The sequence below is a fragment of the Mustela nivalis genome (assembly GCF_964662115.1).
Source record: "Mustela nivalis genome assembly, chromosome: 5".
In the NCBI taxonomy this organism is placed as follows: Eukaryota; Metazoa; Chordata; class Mammalia; order Carnivora; family Mustelidae; genus Mustela; species Mustela nivalis.
This window is the reverse complement of record NC_139024.1, coordinates 78153100-78175919: the sequence shown is the minus strand read 5'-3', so window position 1 is coordinate 78175919 and position 22820 is coordinate 78153100. Positions and strand designations below refer to the sequence as shown.

The window sequence follows — 22820 nt, the reverse complement described above, 5'->3', positions numbered from 1 at the left end:
AATGCTTATAGCAGCAATGGCCACAGTCGCCAAACTGTGGAAAGAACCAAGATGCCCTTCAATGGATGAATGGATAAGGAAGATGTGGTCCATATACACTATGGAGTATTATGCCTCCATCAGAAAGGACGGATACCCAACTTTTGTAGCAACATGGACGGGATTGGAAGAAATTATGCTGAGTGAAATCAGTCAAGCAGAGAGAGTCAATTATCATATGGTTTCACTTATTTGAAGTGAGCGACATGGGGAGTTAAGAGGAGAAGGGAGTTGGGGATAATTGGAAGGGGAGGTGAACCATGAGAGACTATGGACTCTGATAAACAATCTGAGGGTTTTGAAGGGGCGGAGGGTGGGAGGTTGGGGTATCAGGTTGTGGGTATTATAGAGGGCATGGATTGCATGGAGCACTGGGTGTGGTGCAAAAATAATGAATACTGTTATGCTGAAAATAAATTAAAAAATAAATTTAAAAAAAAGAAAAAAAAATCAAACAAAGATTAGACAAAAGAATTTGCCAGAAACACCAGAGGAAAATCCCATCATGCATTTTCTAGAACCCAAATGAAGAAAGTGTTGCAAAAAAAAGGGAGGGAGTGAACATGTTGAATAATAATGTTAAGTCTAGCAGGATGAGGACTGATCTACACAGTACATTTAATCACAGTGTGATGATATGGGTGAAAGCCTAGTTAGCTTTGTGGATTCAAGAGAGAGCAGAAGGAGTTACTGGAATACCAAGATTACACAAATTCCTTCAAGGAATTTTGCATAAAAGAAAAAAAATTGACAGATTTAAGAGTAGATTCAAAAGAAGATATTTTAAATATGGAAGAATTAATAACAGGTTTTTGGTTCACAAAGAGCCACAATGGAGACCCATCCCCACCACTCCCCCAACAAAAAAAGAGCAATAAGGAAAATGGAGAACTGCTAGAAGCAGTATCCTTGAGAAGATGGAATGTAGTACATGGATGGAGAAGCTAGCCTTTGTAAGTTAACATTGGCAGTTTATTCATAGTAACGAAAACCCAAAATTGCAACAGATTCAGCTGAGTTGGTGTTTATCAGGAGCACGTGGAAGATTTTTTCTTTACTATTTCTTCCGTAATCTAGAAAACAAAATTATCATTGGATAGGATGGACAGGGATAAAGTGAAGGTTTGATGAGAGAGATTTTAAAATGGTCACCTAGGAGAGCCGGAGAATGTGGACCCAGGGACACTGTGTATGACTGCCCGGCAATACAATGGGCCCACTTGCAGTTAATGACCATTCTGCAGTTATCTTTTGGGCTAGTCAGAGATATTATTATTACTCCTTTTTCTAAATCACTCACAAGAGTAGAGCAAGGAGTAAAATTTTATTCCTTTGAGCACCACTTCCTAGGAATTGATGATACATCTTCTTTCAGGGAAGTGTCCATTTAACCTTATTTTTCTTATCTTTGTCTTCCTTGTTCTGTTTAAAAATATAAGGGACATTTTTTTAAATTGAACTATTCTGAAAAACCAAATTATCAAATATGACAGTCACATAATGAAATTGAAAATGAACTTGTTCAAAAAATTAGTATTTGTTACCAAGTGAAATTAAGCAAAGATAACAGTGCTTCATTGAAATAAGGAAAAGATCAGGAAAAGAGCTGGGGTACCAAGAATGGGCCATGTCTTAATGCACATTTTATTTCCAATGCCTAGTGAAGCACCTGGTAATTAGGAAAGGGAAAATAAATGATGAAATCTACAACAACAAAATATAAAGGCATTAAGAAGACTGAAAGTAGGATAGGAAAGCATGGGAGTGACTGAGAAAGGCTTGGGTTCACTGAAAGATGTGAGTCAGTGGGGAAAAGTGTTCAAAGTGGTATTCTCTCAAGAGTTTCTTATTGAAAAATACTTCCTACCACTCACACATCTCTGAAATCAATAGTTTAGGTTGCACAAGAAGAAAACAAAGAAAAAATGTTTAGTGCATTATAAAGACAAATATTAAAAACTTTAGGGACACTTGGGTGGCTCAGCCAGTTAAACGTCTGTCTTCAGCTTAGGTCATGATCCTGGGGTCCTGGGATGAGAGAACAATGTTGGTAATCCCTGCTCAGCAAGGGGTCTGCTTCTCTCTCTCCCTCTGCCTCTTCCCCGGCTCATGTTCTCATGCTCTCTCTCTCAAATAAATAAAATCTTAAAAAAGTCAAAAAGCTCCCTTATGTTCTTTCTTTCTCTTTTTCTAAATTCTAAGTAGACAGAAATGAAAAAACAAAGCAACAAAACACAATTTTTGTTTCTATGCATCTGTGAAAAAGGTAATATATATCTTGAACACTGGATAGAAATAAAAACAATACATATCAATGAATGGCTTCTCTTAATTATTTGAAAGCAAGTAAATTTAGGGAAAAGTGGAAGACACATGAAAACCATTTTTTTCAACAATCACTCCATAAAATATCAACCTATGTTAAATGAATCTTTTTTTCTAGCACAACTTCAAGAATATTGAAGATCACATTGACATAAGATTTAACTTCTCAAATTAATGAGTAGTTTGATCAGATATCTTCATATTTCATCTTGGAATTCTCTAATCTAAAAATGGCTGGAGTTTTCATTGCTCTCACAATGGCCTTATGGTTGAACTTGGCCTTATGGCTACGCTGGCCTTATGATTGAACTGTCTTACCTCTGGTTTCTCTTGCCCTGACACCAAATCTCAAACATCCTGAACTACCCACAGTTCTCTGAATATAACTTGCTCTTTTCAATCCTCTCTGCTGTTTTTCTCCGTCAAAAATGCTCTTATATTACCCAAAAAACACATATTTCATGCCTTGCACTAAACACTGATTTCTTTGGAAGGTGTCCTAGCAGGCTAGGACATTTACCTATTTAGTTTCTATCATACTGCACTATCATACAATTATTTAATTGTATATATTCTCCAAAAGTTCATGAACTCCTCTAAGGCAGACACCTGAAGTTTTATTATATTTATATAATTTATATAAATAGACCAGTCTTGAGGACACAGAACTAATGTATGGCATGCAGATACCAAAAAATATTACTCTGCTGAATAAAGTCCTATGTATCCAGAACTCATCAAAAATAATAATTCCTTTGTTTAAACCAAAAAGGTTCTGATAAGAATTATTCAGTAGCATACAAATAATTTAGTAAGAAATTTACATAGAAATAGGCATAAATGTATCCACATACACAAGCTGTATGAGAAATAGTATTAATCTCCCATAATGATACTTTTTCTTTTTTTCAAATTATAACCATAAAAGCACTAAAATAACATGGCAGTTGATGGTAAATATCTCACCTTGTTTTAGATCAGCATTTCTTGTAACTTCTGAGAGATAGCAGTCTGGTAAAGGATATGAAGAAAACATGGGCCAAGGATATGGATCATCACCCTAAAAAAGAAAACAGATGACTTCAGGAAATATTATTAAATACTGAATTTTAAGGCTTTCTGAAACACTAAAGTGGTTATTGTTTCATAGACATGAGAATTGTAGCCTAATTAACCAAAAGCTATGTGACAATTATAATTCAATTCTCCAAAGGATAATAACTAAAATGAAATGTAATACATGGTAACTTGTTTTAGCAACTAGTACTGATAATGACAGCCTAATTATCTTTTTTCCATGAAAGAGAAATTAAAGTCTTCAAAAGAAACCTGTATTTTCTATATTGAAATAGGAAGCAAATTCAAAAAACCAAACTGTTTATCTCGTATTGTCAATTATTTCTATCTCATCTTTCCCAAGCTAACAGAGCAAAAATGCACTTAATTAAAAAAAAAAAAAAAGCACCTTCAAGAGAAAGCCAATGTCTATGAATATTGATGGAAGGAGAAGTACTCAATATTTCTAATTAAATACAAAAAATACATTCATCTAATAAAAATTAGGTATCATGAAAAACAAAGACATCAAAAGTAAACATCACAGACACAGAAAAATGACAACTTTTTAATGAAATAATAGCCTATCCTGCATCACAAAGACTACCTCTTCATTTCAAAGTGCTTACTTGTATCCTACAGCTTCTCTACTAACAAAGATTCCTCTTTACCCTACTCACCTTCTCTAGTACCCTTGGAGGCAAAATTCGTTCCATGGGTCCACCAATAAAATTTATTCTAACAAGAACATGATTTCTCTCTACTGATAAGCCATCAATTATGAAATTCCTGAAAAATAAACATATCAATTTTATTATCTTAATTGAATATGATTTAATTCCAAAATCAAATCAGTAGAATGTAAAGAAAAAATAAAATTTTCTATAGAAAAGTTTAGAAAATGATTAACAATATATCACTTAGAAAGGGCTAAATTCTCCTTATCTTACAGCTTTCTTTGTCAGAAAGCAAAAAACTGATGGAGATATAACTACTAAAATGAGATAAATGATACTATTAAATAATATTTTCTTGTCAAATGTTACTGCATTTAAAGAAATGGAATTAAGACCTACATTATTTCCACAATGACTTTTTCACTTTTTTAGGAAAGGTTTCGTAGGGTTCTAGACCCAGTGCCTTAAATTCAAAATCTAAATGTTGCTTTTGAGCACATTCCACACTTTCTGCAGCCGTTAATATCACCCTTCTGTATCAGATCTAGAGAATCCAGTAATGTTCCTGGGCTTATATATTCTTCTAAAATTGAGCTAGAATGGAAGAACATTTTTTTTTTAAGATTTTATTTATTTATTTGACAGAGAGAGACCACAAGCAGGCAGAGAGGCAGGCAGAGAGAGAGAGAGGAGGAAGCAGGCTCCCTGCTGAGCAGAGAGTCCGATGCGGGGCTGATCCCAGGACCCTGAGATCACGACCTGAGCCAAAGGCAGCGGCTTAACTCACTGAGCCACCCAGGCGCCCCAACATTTTTTTTTTTTAAATACAGACATGAAAACAGTACCAGATATTGAATGTGTATTCAATAAATGTCAGCCAAACTGAGGTAATGACAAGTAAAATAGAAAAATAAAAAATCAAGATATTACCATAACCTCATTTTGCAATAATCAGAAATTATGAATGTGAACTAACATAATTAAGAGAATGGGATAAAGAGTAACTCTGTAATGGACAATAAATCAAACATTTTGTTTAGTGAGTCAACTTACACTCCAGCCTGAATTTAAAGGTTATGATAGAACTTCATGGAACCATCAATAAAATCAGGTCTTTAAAAAAAAAATGCTAAATGAAACAAAAACTCAGAAAGCAGTATTGTTCAATCCTCCAAACAAACACCTATCATAATCTTTCGAATGGTGACATTTGTATTTTCATTGCTTTTTACTCAGTTTTTTAAATCTATTGAATTCAGATAGGGGAAAAACATGAAACTATATATACAAAATCACTGCCTTAACAGAGGATCTATAAAGAAAACTATTGTTAATAATATTGTCTTAACAGTCTTTTTGGTTTTCTTTTTTGTTTTTACCTGTGACTTTCAGAGGTCTCTAAGATATTTTCTTCTTGAGCATTTAGTAACACTTCAGATACTTGATACTGAGCCTCTAATAGAAGAAGAGTGTCTAGATCACAGCATACCACACTTAATAACCTATATAAAAAAAAAACAATAAAAAACAGATTTTATAAAATATATTCTAAAAGCTTTCTTGGTGTCTCTTAATTATACCTACACATGAAAACACAAACTTTATGACAAAGATCACAATTACTTCAAATAGATTTGTAATCATTTAGATTATAAACATACTTCAAAAGTTTTTCTCATTGGAATATTATTTAAAGACTGTGGGTAACTTCTAGTCCAGTTTTTCTTAAAAAATTATCTAAATCCAGGAATAGCACATTCTCAACAGCTAATTTGAAAATTAGATAGGGAACGTTAGCAAATCCATAAAAACTGCAAATTGTCACCATTTTTTATCAGCAATTAATTACATAAGGAATAACAGAATAATTTGCTACCAAACCAGGAAATGTTCACCAGGTGAAATGTCAATGGCTAACTTTATAATTGTCCGATAAAGCTGAGAACACCAAAACACACTGATCTCTCCAACATGCATGATTTCTACCTGTCTCTCAACAGTGGTAAGAGAGACAGGTGGAAATCATGTGGCTCCTATTGTGATGAAAGAGGACATATACTGAACAATCTGTGAAATATTCTTACCAAAAAAACTGAACCTGAAATTAACCAATTACTACACATTACACTATCAGTTTCCAAGAAATACAAAAATCACAGAAATATTTTAAAAGATGATCTCAAGGAGGAAACAGTCAGCCAAATCCAGAATTTGAAAAATCACATCTCATATAACATTTCTTTAGGGGAAAAAATTGTGAAAAACAGGTAAGGTAACTTATAAGTTAAAAGCAAAATATATTTTTTATTTTTTATTTTTATTATTTATTTATTTTTTTTTAAGATTTTATTTATTTGTCAGAGAGAGTGAGTGAGAGCAAGCACAGGCAGACAGAGTGGAAGGCAGAGTGAGACGGAGAAGCAGGCTCCCTGCGGAGCAAGGAGCCCGATATGGGACTCGATCCCAGGACGCTGGGATCATGACCTGAGCCGAAGGCAGCTGCTTAACCAACTGAGCCACCCAGGCGTCCCAAAATATATTTTTTAAAGATTTTATTTATTTGACAGAGAAAGAGAGAGAGAGAGAGAGACCACAAGTAGCCAGGCAGAGAGAGTGGGGAAAGCAGGCTCCGGGCTGACAGAGCAATGCAGGCCTTGATCCCAGGACCCTGAGATCACGACCTGAGCCAAAGGCAGAGGCTTCAACCACTGAGCCACCCAGGCACCCCTAATAGCAAAATATTAAGCAAATGTGAAGATTTGGTTCTGACTGTGATTCAAGCAAAAACTGTAAAGTGCATTTTTGAGTCGCACAGGAAAATATGGGATAGGTACTAGAGGAGATCAGGAATATGGTGTTATGTTAGCTATAACAATGACAAAATGGTAAATTTTTTTTGTTTTTTATAAACATGTCTTATACGTTAGAGATACACACTGAATTTTCTTTTTAAAATTATGTTAGTCACCATACAGTACATCATTAGTTTTTGCTGTAGTGTTCCATGATTCATTGCTTGCATATACCACCCAGTGCTCCATGCAATACATGCCCTCCTTAATATCCATCAATGGGCTAACCTATTGTGCCACCACCCTCCCCTCTAAAATCCTCAGTTTGTTTCATGAAGTCCATAGTCTTCCATGGGTCTTCTCTCTGATCCCTCTCCCCTCAGTTTTCCCTTCTTTCTCCTAATGTCCTCCATGCTATTCCTTACCATATGATAATTATCTTTCTCTCTTTGACTTATTTCACTCAGCATAATCTCCTCTAGTTCCATCCATGTTGATGCAAATGTTGGGTATATCCATCCTTCCTGATGGCTGAGTAATATTCCATTGTATATATGTATCACATATTCTTTATCCATTCATCCACTGAAGTATCTTGGCTCCTTCCACAGTTTGGCTATTGCAGACATTGCTGCTATGAACATTGGGGTGCATGTGCCCTTTCTTTGTACTATGTATGATTCTTTGGGGTAAATACCCAGTAGTGCAATTGCTGGGTCATAGGGTAGCTCTATTTTTAATTTTTTGAGGAACCTTCACACTGTTTTCCAAAGGGGCTGTACCAACTTGCATTTGAACCTATAGTGTAAGAGGTTTCTCCAGAACCTCTCCAACATTTGTTGTTTCTTGCCTTGTCAATTTTTGCCATTCTTACTGGTGCAAGGTGGTATCTCAATGTGGTTTTGATTTGCATTTCCCTGATGGCTAATGATTATGAACATCTTTGCATGTGTCTGTTAACCATTTACAAGTCTTTTCTGGAGAAGTGTCTGTTCATGTCTTCTGTCCATTTTTTGAGCAGGTTATTTGGGTTTTTTTAGGTGTGCAATTTGAGAAGTTCCTTATAGATATTGGATACCAGCCCTCTTCTGTAGTGTCACTTGCAAATATCTTCTCCCATTCCATGGTTTGCCTCTTTAGTTTTGTTGACTGTTTCCTTTGCTGTGCAGAGGCTTTTTATCTTGAGGAAGCCCAAAAAGTTCATTTCCACTTTTGTTTCACTTGTCTTTGGAGATCTGTCTTCAAAGAAGTTGCTGTGGTCAATGTCAAAGAGTTTATTGCCTATGTTCTTCTATAGGATTCTGATGGATGCCTGTCTCACACCAAGGTCTTTCATCCATTTTGAGTTTTATCTTTGTGTATGGTTTAAGAGAATGATTGCATTTCATTTTTCTGTATACAGCCGACCAATGTTCCCACCACCATTTATGGGACAGACTGTCTTTTTTCCTTGGATATTTTCCCCTGTTTTGTCAAAGAGTTGAGAGTCCATATCTGGTCTCTCTGTTCCATTAGTCCATATGTCTGTTTTTCTGCCAGTACCATGCTGTCTTGGTGATCACAGCTTTGTAATATAGCTTCAAATCAGGCAACAGGATGCCCCCAGCTTTGTTTTTCTTTTTCAATATTCCTTGGCAGTTCAGGTTCTTTTCTAGTTCCATACAAATTTTAGGATTGTTTGTTCCTACACCTTGAAAAATGCCTTTGGTATTTTGATGGGGATGGTGTTGAAAGTATAAACTGCTTTGGGCAGCACAGACATTTTAACAATATTTATTCCTCTGATCCATGAACATTGAAAGTTTTCCCATCTTTTTTGTCTTCTTTGATTCCTTTCAGGAGTGTTCTGTAGTTCTTAAGGTATAGCTCCGTTAGCTTTTTGGATAGGTTTATTCCCAGGTATCTTATGGTTTTTGGAGCTACTGTAAATGGAATCGATTCTTTAATTTCTCTTTCTACAGTTACATAAGGTCTGTGCAACTGATTTCTGTGCAACTGATTTCTGTGCATTGATTTTGTATCCTGCCACATTATTGTTGTAGGAGTTCTAATGAATTGGGGGTTAAGTCTTTTGGATTTTCCACATAAGGAATCATGTCATCTTCAAAGAGAGAGAGTTTGACTTCTTCTTTGCCAATTTGATACTTTTAATTTCTTATTGTTGTCTGATTGCTATTGCTAGGACTTCTAGTATTATGTTGCACAGTAATGGCTAGAGTGGGCATTCTTGCTGTGTTCCTGATCTTGAGGAAAAGGCTGTCAGCTTTTACCCATTGAGAATGATATTCATTGAGGGTTGTTCATAGATGGATTTTATGAAATTGAAGAATGCTCCCTCTATCCCTATACTCTGAAGAGTTTTAATCAGGAAATGATGCTGTATTTCATCAAAAGCTTTTTCTGCATCAATTGAGAGGACCACGTGGTACTTCTCTCTTCTCTTATTGATTTGTCCTATCACATTGATTGATTTGCAATTTTGAACCACCCTTGCATCCCAAGATTCAATTCCACCTGGTTATGGTGGATAATCCTATTCATGTACTGTTGGACCATATTAGCTAGGATCTTGTTGAGAATCTTGGCATCCATATTCATCAGGGATATTGGTCTTTGCCTGGTTTGGGGATCAAGGTAATGCTGGCCTCATAGAAAGAGTATGGAAGTTTTCCTTCTATTTTTTGAAATACCTTCAGGAGAAGAAGTATTACTTCCTCTTTGAATGTTTGGTAGAATTCCCCAGGGAAATCATCAGGTCTTGGACTTCTGTTTTTTGGAAAGTTTTTCAATCTTGTTACTGGTTATTGGTCTATTCAGGTTGTCAATTTCTTCCTGTTTCAGTCTTGGCAGTTTATAGGTTTCCAGGAACATATCCATTTCTTTGTTTGTTTAATTTATTGGCATATAGCTGTTGAAAATAATTTCCAATAACTGTTTTTATTTCCTTGGTGTTAGTCATTGTCGGAGGCAGGCCCCTGGCCAGGGCGGCCTCCGCCATTAAAAGATGGCGCCTGGCTAGTTGCCAGCTTAGGATTGCCTCGTGAGACTAAGCGGAACGCCCAAAGAGGAAGTAAACAGCATTGGTTGCTAGCGAAGTTGTTCGTTTAGGTGTGCAGCCTGATTCGCTCCCTCCTGTACCCTGCTCGCTGATTGGTCATGTAAGCGTATATAAGTGGGTAGACTTGCGGAAATAAAGAGAGAGAAGATCCATCCGAACCAGGGTTCTTGTCGTCCTTGCGGGCCGACGGCGGTAAATGGTGCCGGCACCCGGGAACTAAAAAAAGGAATCTTGTAAGGTAATCCGCAGGAAAGTGGGGAGTAAAGGTCCGCAGGTAAGCAGGGACATTAGCCACGTTCAAAAGTGGGAATTCCGCGGTAAAGCGGGGAGTAAAAATAGAAAAACCTTGCAAGGGAGAAGTCCGCAGGTAAGCAGGGTAAAACCACAACAAAGGTGGTGGGATTTAAACTTGTACAAGTCCGCAATAAGAAGCGGGGCGGCCTTGAGCCGGGATTTAAACTTGTACAAGTCCGCAATAAGAAGCGGGGCGGCCTTAGAGCCGGGATAAACTTGTACAAGTCCGCAATAAGAAGCGGGGCGGCCTTGAGCCGGGATTTAAACTTGTACAAGTCCGCAATAAGAAGCGGGGCGGCCTTGAGCCGGGATTTAAACTTGTACAAGTCCGCAATAAGAAGCGGGGCGGCCTTGAGCCGGGATTTAAACTTGTACAAGTCCGCAATAAGAAGCGGGGCGGCCTTGAGCCGGGGTTTAACTTGTACAAGTCCGCAATAAGAAGCGGGGCGGCCTTAGAGCCGGGATTTAGGGAGTCCGCAATAAGAAGCAGGGGCGGCCTTAGAGCCGGAATTTAAAAATAGAAAAACCTTGCAAGGGAGAAGTCCGCAGGTATGCGGGGTAAAACCATGACAAAGGGGGGGGGGATTTAAACTTGTACAAGTCCGCAATAAGAAGCGGGGCGGCCTTAGAGCCGGGATAAACTTGTACAAGTCCGCAATAAGAAGCGGGGCGGCCTTGAGCCGGGATTTAAACTTGTACAAGTCCGCAATAAGAAGCGGGGCGGCCTTGAGCCGGGATTTAAACTTGTACAAGTCCGCAATAAGAAGCGGGGCGGCCTTGAGCCGGGATTTAAACTTGTACAAGTCCGCAATAAGAAGCGGGGCGGCCTTGAGCCGGGATTTAAACTTGTACAAGTCCGCAATAAGAAGCGGGGCGGCCTTGAGCCGGGATTTAAACTTGTACAAGTCCGCAATAAGAAGCGGGGCGGCCTTGAGCCGGGATTTAAACTTGTACAAGTCCGCAATAAGAAGCGGGGCGGCCTTGAGCCGGGGTTTAACTTGTACAAGTCCGCAATAAGAAGCGGGGCGGCCTTAGAGCCGGGATTTAGCGAGTCCGCAATAAGAAGCGGGGCGGTCTTAGAGCCGGAATTTAGCGGTGAGTCTTTAATGTCTGCGTCTGTTGTCTGTGTGTTCATAATGGGGAATTGCACTAAGAATTGCTACCTTTCCCAGTGCTGGAATGTTTGGGCCTTCAAGCTGGCTGTGATTATGCGTATCCCTACCCATGTTCCTATCCTAGTTTCCATTCCAGAGAACAAGTTACCGGTGGTGCTATCCAGAAAGAAGAGAGATTTTGATATCACAGCTGCGGTTGTGACAGCATTGGCTATATCTACAGCAGCTGCCACGGCAGCAGCAGTCTCGCTTGCTGCAACTATACCCACTGCGGAAGCTGTGAACACCCTTGCAGAAGGAACGGCGGGGGCCCTTCAAACATAGACTCAGGTCAATGCACATCTGCAAGCAGAAATCCGGATAGTCAACCAGAGAGTGGATTTGGTTCAAGAACAAGTGGACATATGGGGGGCCCTATTGGGACTGGGATGTATAGTATCCTTCCCGGCAATCTGTGTAATACTCAGCACCTGGTACTAGGCATAACAAGGATAAATAACAGCACCTGCTACTAGGCATAACAAGGATAAATAACACCAGAGTTGAGCTTGCAACCCTCCCAGAGATAATCAAAACATTGCAAGATGTGTTAACCTTTATGAAACAATGGGCTAGCATAATTGGTCTGATGATAATCCTCGTAGTGGGCTTGATTCTGCTAGTAAGGAAACTGCAAATTTGGAGGCGACAGCAACCTAGGCAACAGCAAGCCATGGTGCAGGCCTTGTTAGCCATCGAGTCTGGAACATCCCCCCAGGTGTGGCTAAGTATGCTGGATCGGTAGTCAACGACGGGTAAGATTGGTGGGGGAAATATACCAACCTAAGACAGGACGCAGATCATTGATATCTGCCGTCTGATGACGGGTAAGGATATTCCCCGCCACTGACAACCCAAGACAGGCACGATCCCTGCCATAAAAGAAAAAAGGGGGAGATGTCGGAGGCAGGCCCCTGGCCAGGGCGGCCTCCGCCATTAAAAGATGGCGCCTGGCTAGTTGCCAGCTTAGGATTGCCTCGTGAGACTAAGCGGAACGCCCAAAGAGGAAGTAAACAGCATTGGTTGCTAGCGAAGTTGTTCGTTTAGGTGTGCAGCCTGATTCGCTCCCTCCTGTACCCTGCTCGCTGATTGGTCATGTAAGCGTATATAAGTGGGTAGACTTGCGGAAATAAAGAGAGAGAAGATCCATCCGAACCAGGGTTCTTGTCGTCCTTGCGGGCCGACGGCGGTAAGTCATGATCTCTCCCCCTTCATTCATAATTCTATTAATTTGGGTCCTTCTCTTTTCTTTTGGATAAGTCTGATCAGTGGTTTATTGACTTATTAATTCTTTCAAAGAACTAGCTTCTAGTTTCATTTGTTCTACTGTATTTCTGGTTTCTAATTCAATGATCCCTGTTCTAATCTCATTTCCCTTCTCCTGCATGGCTTAGGCTTTATTTGTTGTTCTTACTCTAGATTTTTTTTTTTTTTTTGAAGATTTGTCAGAGAGAGAAAGAGAGACAGAGCAAGCAAACATGTGCACAAGCAGGCAGAGGCAAATAGAGAGGCAGGCTCCCCACTGAGCAAGGAGCCCGATGTGGGACTCAATCCTAGGACCCTGGGATCATGACCTGAGCTGAAGGCAGTAGCTTAACCAGCTGAGCCACCCAGGCATCCCATTACTTTAGTTCTTTAAAGTGTAAAGTTAATTTGTGTATTCTGGATTTTTCTGTTTTTTTTTTTTTTTTTTTTTTTTTTTTAAGTGAGGCTTGGATGACTATGTATTTCCCCTTAAGGACTGCCTTTGCAGTATCCCACAGGTTTGGACCAATGTTTCATTTTCATTGGTTTCCATGAATTGCTTCCATGAATTAAGTTCTTCTCCGATTTCAACATTCTTAAGCAGGATGGTCTTTAGCTTCCAAGTGTTTGAATTCGCTCCAAACTTTTTCTTGTAATTGAGTTTCAGTTTCAAAGAATTGTGGTCTGTGAATATGCAGGGAATAATCTCAATCTCTTGGTATTGTTTGAGACCTGATTTGTGACCATGCAGGTGGTCTATTCTGGAGAAAGTTTTATGTGCACTCCTGAAGAATGACTATTCTGTTTTTTTAGGGTGGAATGTTCTGTATATGTCTATGAGGTCCATCTGGTCCAATGTGTCATTCAAACAAAGCTCTTGTTTCTTTGTTGATTTTCTGCTTAGATAATCTATCTGTTGTTGAGAGTGGAGTCTTGAGGTTTCCTACTATTAATGTATTATTATCAAAGGTCTCTTTATTTTGGGTAAAAGTTGGTTTATGTAGTTGGCTGCTCCCATGTTCGGGGCATAGATATTTACAATTGTTAGATTCTCTTGTTGGATAGACCCTTTAACAATGATAACGTGTCCTTCTGTGGCTCTAACTACAGTCTTTAGCTTAAAATCTAATGAGAATTGCTACCCCAGCTTTCTTTTGAGGTCTACTGGCATGAGAAATGGTTCTCCATCCCTTCACTTTCAGTCAGGACGTATCTTTAAATTTAAAATGAATCTCTTATAGACAGCATATAGATGGGTCATATCTTTTTATCCAATCTGCAACCCTGTGCTGTTTCATGGGAGCATTTAGGCCATTCATGTTAAGAGTGATTATTGAAAGATACAATTTTACTGTCATCCTGTTGCCTGTGAAATTCTTGTTTCTACAGATTGTCTCTGTAAATTGCTATTCTATATCACTCTTGGGATCTTTCTCCTTTTATAGAACCCACCTCTTAACATTTCTTGCAGGGACAGCTTGGTGGTCACATATTCTTTAAGTTTCTGGTGGTCTTGGAAGCTCCTTTTCTCTCCACCCATTCTGAATGACAGCCTTGCTGGATAAATATCGTTAGCTGCATGTTTTTCTCACCTAGTATCCTGAATATGTCTTACTAGCCTTTTCTGGCTTGCTAGGTCTCTGTGGACAAGTCTGATATTATTCTGATACTCCTCCCTCTGTGCATAAGAAATCTCCTGGGGTGCCTAAGTGGCTCAGTCAGTTAAGCATCTGCCTTCAGCTCAGGTTAAGATCCTGTAGTCCTAGAACCAAGCACCATGTCAGTCTCCCTCCTCAGTGAAGAGCTTGCTTCTCCCTCTCCCTCTGCTACTCCTTCTTGTGTTCTCTCTCTCTCACTCTTGCTCTATCTCAAATAAATTACTTAAAAGAAAAGAAAAGAAAAGAAAAGAAAAGAAAAGAGAAATCTCCTCCCTCTCCCCACTTTCAAGATTGTGTCTTTGGATCTAAGATTTGCACACTGTACTATTATATGCCATGGCGTCAGTCTCATCTCATTGATCTTGGGAGGGTCCTCCCTGCCTCTTAAACACAAATGCTTGTTTCCTTCCCCAGATTAGGGAAGTTCTCAGCTATGATTTGCTCAAATATGTCTTCTAGACCTTTCTCTCTCTCCACCCCCTCAGGGGTCCCAATAATTCTGATATTGGAACATTTAATTGAGTCACTAATCCCTCTCAGTTTGATTCCTTGGGTTTTAATTTGTTTCTCCCATGCTGCTTCAGTTTCCCTCTCTTCTACCATCTTATCTTCTAGCTCACTAATTCATTCTTCTGCCTCACTTACCCTGGCAGTCAGAGTATCCAGTTTAGACTGCATTTCATTCATAGCATTTTTAACTTCAGCCTGATTAGATCTCATTTCTGCTCTTATAGATCCTATATTGTCATTAATATTTTTCTCAAGCCTAGATATCATGTTGATAATTGTTAGTCTGAAGTCTATTTCTGACATCTTGGTTATGTCTGTATCCATTAGGTCTGTGGCAGAAGCCACAATCTCTGAATCCTTCCACTGTTGGGGAGTCCTCCTCTTACTCATTCTGTTGAGGGGTGGTTGAGGGAATGTACAGAGTCCAAATTACTGACCACAACCCAATCAAGATGCATCGGTTTTATAGGGACCTTAAGGCTGTCAGCCTTTTGTTCTTCCAGTCTGTCTTCTGGGGGAGGGGCCTGTCATGCTTGTTACCCAGGCAACCCTTTTTGGGTGTGAGCTGCCCTTCCCCTGTGTAGGGGGAATGAGCTCAGTGAAAACCAGTTTTTGGGGGCTCTTTCCCTCTGGTGGCCTTCCCTGGCAGCTTTGCCCATCTCTTCCAAGAGTCAGAGCAGAAGCGACCATATCCAAACTTCTGTCTCAAAACAGAGAGATCCCAGTCTGTTTTCCAGAGAGCCCTCAAGGCCACACTGCCTTTGTTTCTGTCTCTGCTGCTACAAACTGTAGCATCCTGGGTTGTGTGTCCTGGGAGCAGCACTCCCAGGGCCTGGCACTCCTCTTTTCTTTGTGGTTCTAAAATCACAAGCTGCCTGCAGTTTACATGCATGCTCCAGGTTTTCAGTCTAGAGGGTTCCCTAAAGTCCTTTCCCCACTACTACCAGTCTGACAGTCTGTGCCTGGTCCACAGTGTCAGAGGCTTTTGCTTTCCTGGTGCAAGATCATGGAGGCTTCCTTCCCCTTCCATTTATCTTCTGATATCTGCCCACAGAATCACGGTTCCCTGCTTCATACCTCAAGACCAACCACTGGAGATATTCTGTTTGTAGAGATCCTGATATATCTTCTTACATGTAAGGCAGATTTCGTGGGCGGTCTGGTATATATCCAGCTCAATTCAGGGGACTGGTTGAAATAAGGTAACCTATTCCTCTGTCATCTTTTCTCTTCCCCATACTGAATTTTCACAGGTAAAATGACATATCTGGAATTTGCTTTAAAATACTTATGAAAAAAATGTGTATATGGGAGCAGAAGAGAGATAAAACAAGATTGGAAAATACTTATAATTGATAAAAATAAGATACATGAAACTTTCATTATATCATCGCTCTTTCTACCTTTTATATATTTAAAAATTCTGTGATAAAAAAGTATATTAAAAAAATGATGTGAAGGCAACACGAGGTGGTTATGATAGATTAAGTGGTTAGGGAAAATTTCTCTGGAAGGTGGCATTTGAGGAAATGCCAGGAGGTCGAAAAAGAAACCAACTTTGTAATCTTGCATTTCCTTATTTATCTTAGAGTTATATTCAAACATGAGCATAAAGTCATACTTATAAGAGTGGTCATAAAAGCAAATAAAAAATTTTAAGCATCCATTCATAGCACGAAGTTCAAATGTTTGGAGTAGATTTTATAATGTTATACTATGCAGATATTAGAACAAAGCAACTATATATGTTTAAAAAAAGAATTATCTTCAACGTATGTTAAGTGAAGAAAGAGAGGCACAAAACATTATATATATAGCTGTAGCATTTGAACAAAAGTGAAATATACACATCTGAATATACATAAATATGTATTTGGAGGGTTTTTTTTTTAAGATTTTATTTATTTTAAGAGAGAGAGAGTATGTGTACAATAGCAGGTGTTTGGGCAGAGGGAGAGGGAGAAAGAATATTAAGCTTTGAGCCAATGTGTGGCTGCATCCCATGACCTGACCAGATCATGACCTGAGACAAAATTAAGAGTCAGATGCTTAATTGACTGAGTCATCCAGGTGTCCCTAAATACATATATGTTTTTACATACACTCTCCAAGGACAAAATAATTGTTAAGAATTGTTAGTTTAAAAAAAAAAAAAAAAGAATTGTTAGCTTTCAGGAAGGGAAGGAGATCTGAGTAACTGGAGAGGTACATATTTCTCAGTAAATATCTTTTACTGTTTTTGAATTTTGACACAATTTCTTGTTTTACCTATTCAATAGCATCCATAGGGAAAAAAAAAATGTTTGGTAGATGCCTTTAAGAGTCAACAATGGCAAAAGAGTTAAAATCATGGAATAGTAGGAAGACCTTAGGCTTCTTTCATCCCTCAAACACAGCTAGATAATTATCAAGTCATTCTGAACACCAAGGAAATCAATCTGGGGACTGAGAGAATAGACTGCACAACTAGAGGGAGAAAAGAGGCCACATTGTGGAAGGTAGGAGGTGTGGTGATGTGATTTGGGGAAGAAAATAATTGTGGGTGCTGCAGAGAGGAGAGAGCCGTGATCATGGAGAGATGAAAGAGAGGACAGAGCGAGACAGAGAGAAAGCAGCACACAGGGGACTGCACAAAAACACCTTCCCAAAAATACTGAGTGGGAAACTAAGAGGGGCTGATTCTCCCAAGTTTTTATAAACAGTGAAGTCAAAAATCTGAAGTTTTAGAAGTCCATACCACTGCCAAGATAAACCTGGGGGGCACAGCAGTGCTCCTGTAGAGAAGCATGTTAGAGGCCCTGGAGTTGATGGCATGCTCTGAGGATCCCCTGAGTCATGTTGGGAGAGAGTTCCCCTTCTTGAAGTACATTTGGGAGAGGTGACACTGTCTCAGGGGATAAAAAAGCACAGCCTTAAGTGCCATTTAGCTGCCCTGTTCATTAGCATATGAGCAGAGATGCCACTAAAGGCAGCTAATCTGGATGTGGGCTTTTTGCTACACTTTACCATAAACTCCAAACCCCTACACTGTTGTGCAACTGCTTTTCTGGGACAAACCAGTACTGGCCACAGCTCCTCTCCCCAGTTGATCAGTGCCAGGTTCCTAAAATTTGGAGCTTTGAAAACCCAGCTGTAAGCCTGAGATAAAACACAGGAGCCGCTGCTGGCTTGGACACAAGTAGACAAAGAGGAGATTGTCTGCTCTCCTGTGAGGGCTTCCCGAACAGTGGTGCATGAACTCCCCCGTCTAGAAACAAGAGCAGGCTGATACCATTTTTCACCCCTCCCATCAGCATAGAAGGACTTCAGCAAGGGGCACAGTATACACAGTTGAGGTTTGAGCAGCTTACACCACACCCTGCCCGCTGGGCCCTGCAAGTGCCTTTTCAATAGAGCAAGTATAATTGAGAGCCAGAGCAACAACAGGCCCCTCCCCCAGAAGACCACCACAAACACCCTGCATGTACCAATTCCACTAATAATAGAGTGAAACAAACCTTTAGATCTAGTGGAAATAAGACCAGGCACAGCTTTTCTAACATGCAAATGACAGATGAAGGTTAAAATACCAAGATGGAGGAATTCATCCCAAAACAAAGAACAAGAAGAGGTCATGCGCAGGGAGCTAATCAAAATAGGTATAAATAATATGCCTGAACCAGAATTTAAAACAACAGTCATAAGGATACCAGCTGCCCTTGGGAACGCACAGAAAAAAAAAAAGAGAGAGACCCTTACTACAAATATAAAAGACCTAAAAATGAGTCAAGCTGAAATAAAAAGTGCAATAAGCAAGATTAAACAAAGTGGATGTAATGAACACAATTATGGAAGAAGCAGAAGAATGATTAAGTGATATAGAAGACAGGATTATGGAAAATAATGAACCTGAAGAGAAGTGGTAAAGAATAATATTGGATCATAAATGTAGCCTTAGGGAATTCAGTGGTTACATAAAGCATAATAACAAACATATCATAGGAGTCCCAGAAGAGTAAGAGAGGAAAAAAGGAAAAGGAGGCAGGTTTATTTGAGCAAATTATAGCTGAAAACTACCCTAAATCTGGGGAAAGAAACAGACACCCAAATCAAGGAGGCACAGAGAACTCCAATCAGAATCAACAAAAGCCTGCCAACACCAAGATATATGTAGTAAAATTTGCAACATACACAGATAAGGGAAGAATCCTGAAGGCAGCAAAGGAATAGAAATCACTAATCTACAAAGACAAATCAGGTTCAAGTGGACCACTCTACAGAAATATGACAAGTCAGAAGAAAGTGGCATGATATATTCAGTGTGCTGAATGGGGAAAATCTGCAGCAAAGAATATTTTATCTAGCAAGGCTGTCACTCAGAATCAAAGGAGAGGTAGAGTTTCCCAGATAAACAAAAACTAAAAGAGCTCATGAACACTAAATCAGCCTCCCAAGAAATATTAAAGGGGATTCTTTGAGAGGGAAAGAAAAACAAAAAGCAAAAAGGCCTGAAAGAAAAAAAAATATACAGAAACAACAAATTTACAGGTATTACAATGGCACTAAATGTATATCTATCAATAATCAATGTAAATGTAACAAAGGCTCCCATCAGAAGACACAGCATATCAGAATGGATAAAAACAAACAAACAAACAAACAAAAACAAAACAAGATCCATCTGCATGTTGCCTAATAAGAGATTCATTTTAGAGCTAAAGATACCTCTAGATTGAAAGTGAGGGAATGAAGAAATATCTATCACACTAATGGACATCAAAAGAAAGTCAGAGTAGCCATAATTATATCATACAAACTAGATTTTAAACCAAAGACTGTAACAACAGATGAAGAAGGGCACTATATCATAATAAAAGGGTCTATCAAGCCAAAAGATCTAATAACCGTAAAAATTTATGTCCCCAAACTGGGAGTACCCAAATATATAAATCAATTAATGACAAACATAAAGAAACAGTAATAGTAGGAGACTTTAATACCCCACTTCAGATGAATGAATAGATCATCTAAGCAGAAAATCAACAAGGAAATAATGGCTTCAAATGACACACTGGACCAGATGGACTTAACATACATATTCAAAACATTTCAATCTAAAGCAACAGAATACATTCTTTTCCAGTACATATGGAACATTCTCCAAAATAGACCACATACAGAGTCACAAATCAGGCTTTAGCAAGAAAAAAAAGATTGATATGAATCCTTTCTAGCCACAATGTTATAAAATGTGTAGTTGACCACAAGAAAAAATTTGGAAAAACCACAAAGACATGGAGGTTAAGGAACATCCCATTAAAGAATGAATGTTTTAACCAGGAAATTAAAAAAGAAATTAAAAAATACAGATGAAAACATGACAATCCAGAACCTTGGGATACAGCAAAGACAGACCTAATGGGGAAGTATATAACAATGTAAGTCTACTTCAAGTGAGGAAAGTCTCAAATACACAACCTAACATTGTACCTAAAGGAGCTAGAAAAGAAACAGCAAATAAAGCCTAAAGCCAGCACAAGAAGGGAAATAATGATTAGAACAGGAATAAACAAAGTAGAAACAAACAAACAAAAACAGTAGAAAAGATCAATGAAACTAAGAGGTTGTTCTTCAAAAGAAATAATAAACTCTTTGATGATGGAATGAAAAAACTCATTTTTCAGAGCGAACTTATGTAAAAGAAAAGAGAAAAAGCCCAAATAAATAAAATCACAAAGGAGAACTCATAACCAACACCACAGAAAACAATTATTAAGAGAATATAATAGGGGCACCTGGGTGGCTCAGTGGGTTAAGCCTCCACCTTCAGATCAGGTCATGATCTCAGGGTACTGGGATCGAGCCCAGCATCGGTCTCTCTGTTCAGCTGGGAGCCTACTACCCCTTTCTCTGCCTGCTGCTCTGTCTAGTTGTGATCTCTCTCTCTGTCAAATAAATAAATAAAAATATTTAAAAATTTTTAAAAATCTAAAAAATAATAAAAATTTTAAAAAGAGAATATTATGAAAAATTAAATGCCTAGAAAATTGGGCAATCTGGAAGAAATGGACAAATTCCTAGAAACATACAAATTACCAAAACTGAAACAGAAATAGAAAATTTGAACAGACCCATAACCAGCAAAGAAACTGAATCAGTAATAAAAAATCTGCCGACAAAAAAAGTCCATGACCAGATAGCTCCTCAGGGAAATTTTTCCAGACATTTAAATAAGAGTTAACAATAAAATGACAGGGTGGCTCAGTCAGATGAATGTCAGAATCTTGGTTTCAGCTCAGATCATGATCTTGGAGTCATGAGATCAAGCCCCATGCTGAGCTTCACTCTCAGCAGGAGAGGTAAAGTGGAGAGGTAAAGCAGAGTGGGAATGCTTGGACTGATACTGGAGGATAAGAATAAGGGGGAGGGAGCCACCAGAAGTGACCCATTGGAAAGTAATACCCCAACAGGAAAGTGCCATGTGGTTGGGGACTAGTATTAACTTGGAGTTTGGTTGAAAGCACTCAGAAAGACTTAAAAAGACTGAAAGGTTGAAAGACTCAAAAAGATAAAAGATCTTAAGCAGAAAATGGTGGAATCGGGTGGTCACAGGCATAGGCCTAAGCCCACAGACCCAGGATAGCCACTGCACATTACCAACCATGCCAGAGAGAGTGCAGCGGAGCCTCCAGATCCTGGTCCCTAAGCCCTTGGCTGTGAACTGCTTGCACCACTGCTCGGCTGGGTGCATTCGCTCCCACGTGTAAGGCAGTCTGGTGGGCACACTCTAGAACCACACTCTTTTACGCTCTGCGCAACCTGGGTCTGACCCACTCCCTGCCTGTTCCTGAGAGAGCTCTGTGCAGGCACTAGCTGATGATCTCTAGAACTGGCTGAGGGTCTGGACACTCCCAGTCTCTGCCTGAAGGAAGATGGCACAATCTCTAGCCAGCATCCCTCAGGGACGGCAGCCTTCTGTGACCTGGGTGACTGAGCACACCCAGCAGCATAGGCCTGGTCCCCAGACAGCAGTCCTGGCAAAGGCAGCCACTGGAAGCGAGCTCCGTGGACCACTATCTCTTGCAGTTTTAGCAGGATGAATGTGCAGAGACAAGTGGGCACTTAGGGTGACCCCTGAGACAGTGGCTGTGGACACATAGCACCTCTGGGAGGTTGCACAGCTCAGTGGAGTTTGCAGAGGGGAAGTCTGTGTGTTCTGGACCACCCAGAGGGGAGCAGATTAAGGCTTCTCTGAGACAGAGCCTGGGTGCAGTTTGCTTTCCATTAAACCTCCAAAAAGCCACAAAAAGCCACCAAAAAAACAAAAGCCTCCAGAGAACAAAAGCCTGAGAAACCAGTTTCCACAGAACCCAGACCCTAGATAGGGGGCAGGACTACTCAACCTAAACAAGACTGACTGAAAAACAATGAGGCAGGCAACTCCCCCAGAAGGCAAGCCAAAAGAATGAGAGGACAATCACCAGAGGGTTCCCATAAAACTGTAAAACCACAACATCAGGGGAAAACAATATATTAAGCTCCTGATATTGCACTAAAACCTGTATATTTCATAAATACATTTTTTTAATTCATTCTCACAATTCTTGTTCTTTTTTTTAAATTAATTATTTTCAGCATAACAGTATTCATTATTTTTTTACCACACCCAGTGCTCCATGCAATCTGTGCCCTCTATAATACCCACCACCTGTACCCCAACCACCCACCCCCCCGCCACTTCAAACCCCTCAGATTGTTTTTCAGAGTCCACAGTCTCTCATGGTTCACCTCCCCTTCCAATTTCCCTCAACTCCCTTCTCCTCTCCATCTCCCCATGTCCTCCATGTTATTTGTTAAGCTCCACAAATAAGTGAAACCATATGATAATTGACTCTCTCTGCTTGACTGATTTCACTCAGCATAATCTCTTCCAGTGCCGTCCATGTTGCTACAAAAGTTGGGTATTCATCCTTTCTGATGGAGGCATAATACTCCATAGTATGTATGGACCACATTTTCCTTATCCATTCATC

The 22820-nt window shown here is 39.4% G+C and overlaps 1 protein-coding gene across 2 annotated transcripts in view; it reads right to left on the bottom strand.

Annotated features, from left to right (window-relative positions):
* The window catches only part of TBC1D32 (TBC1 domain family member 32), a 248907-nt gene that overhangs the window by 72658 nt on the left and 153429 nt on the right, over nucleotides 1-22820 (bottom strand). For both annotated transcript variants that reach the window (XM_082730010.1, XM_082730011.1), the window contains exons 24-26: nucleotides 5477-5599; nucleotides 4101-4209; nucleotides 3331-3424 (exon numbers count right to left, since the gene is read on the bottom strand). In XM_082730010.1, coding sequence (XP_082586136.1) covers nucleotides 3331-3424; nucleotides 4101-4209; nucleotides 5477-5599 — 326 coding nt within the window. The remainder of the gene's footprint in view (nucleotides 1-3330; nucleotides 3425-4100; nucleotides 4210-5476; nucleotides 5600-22820) is intronic.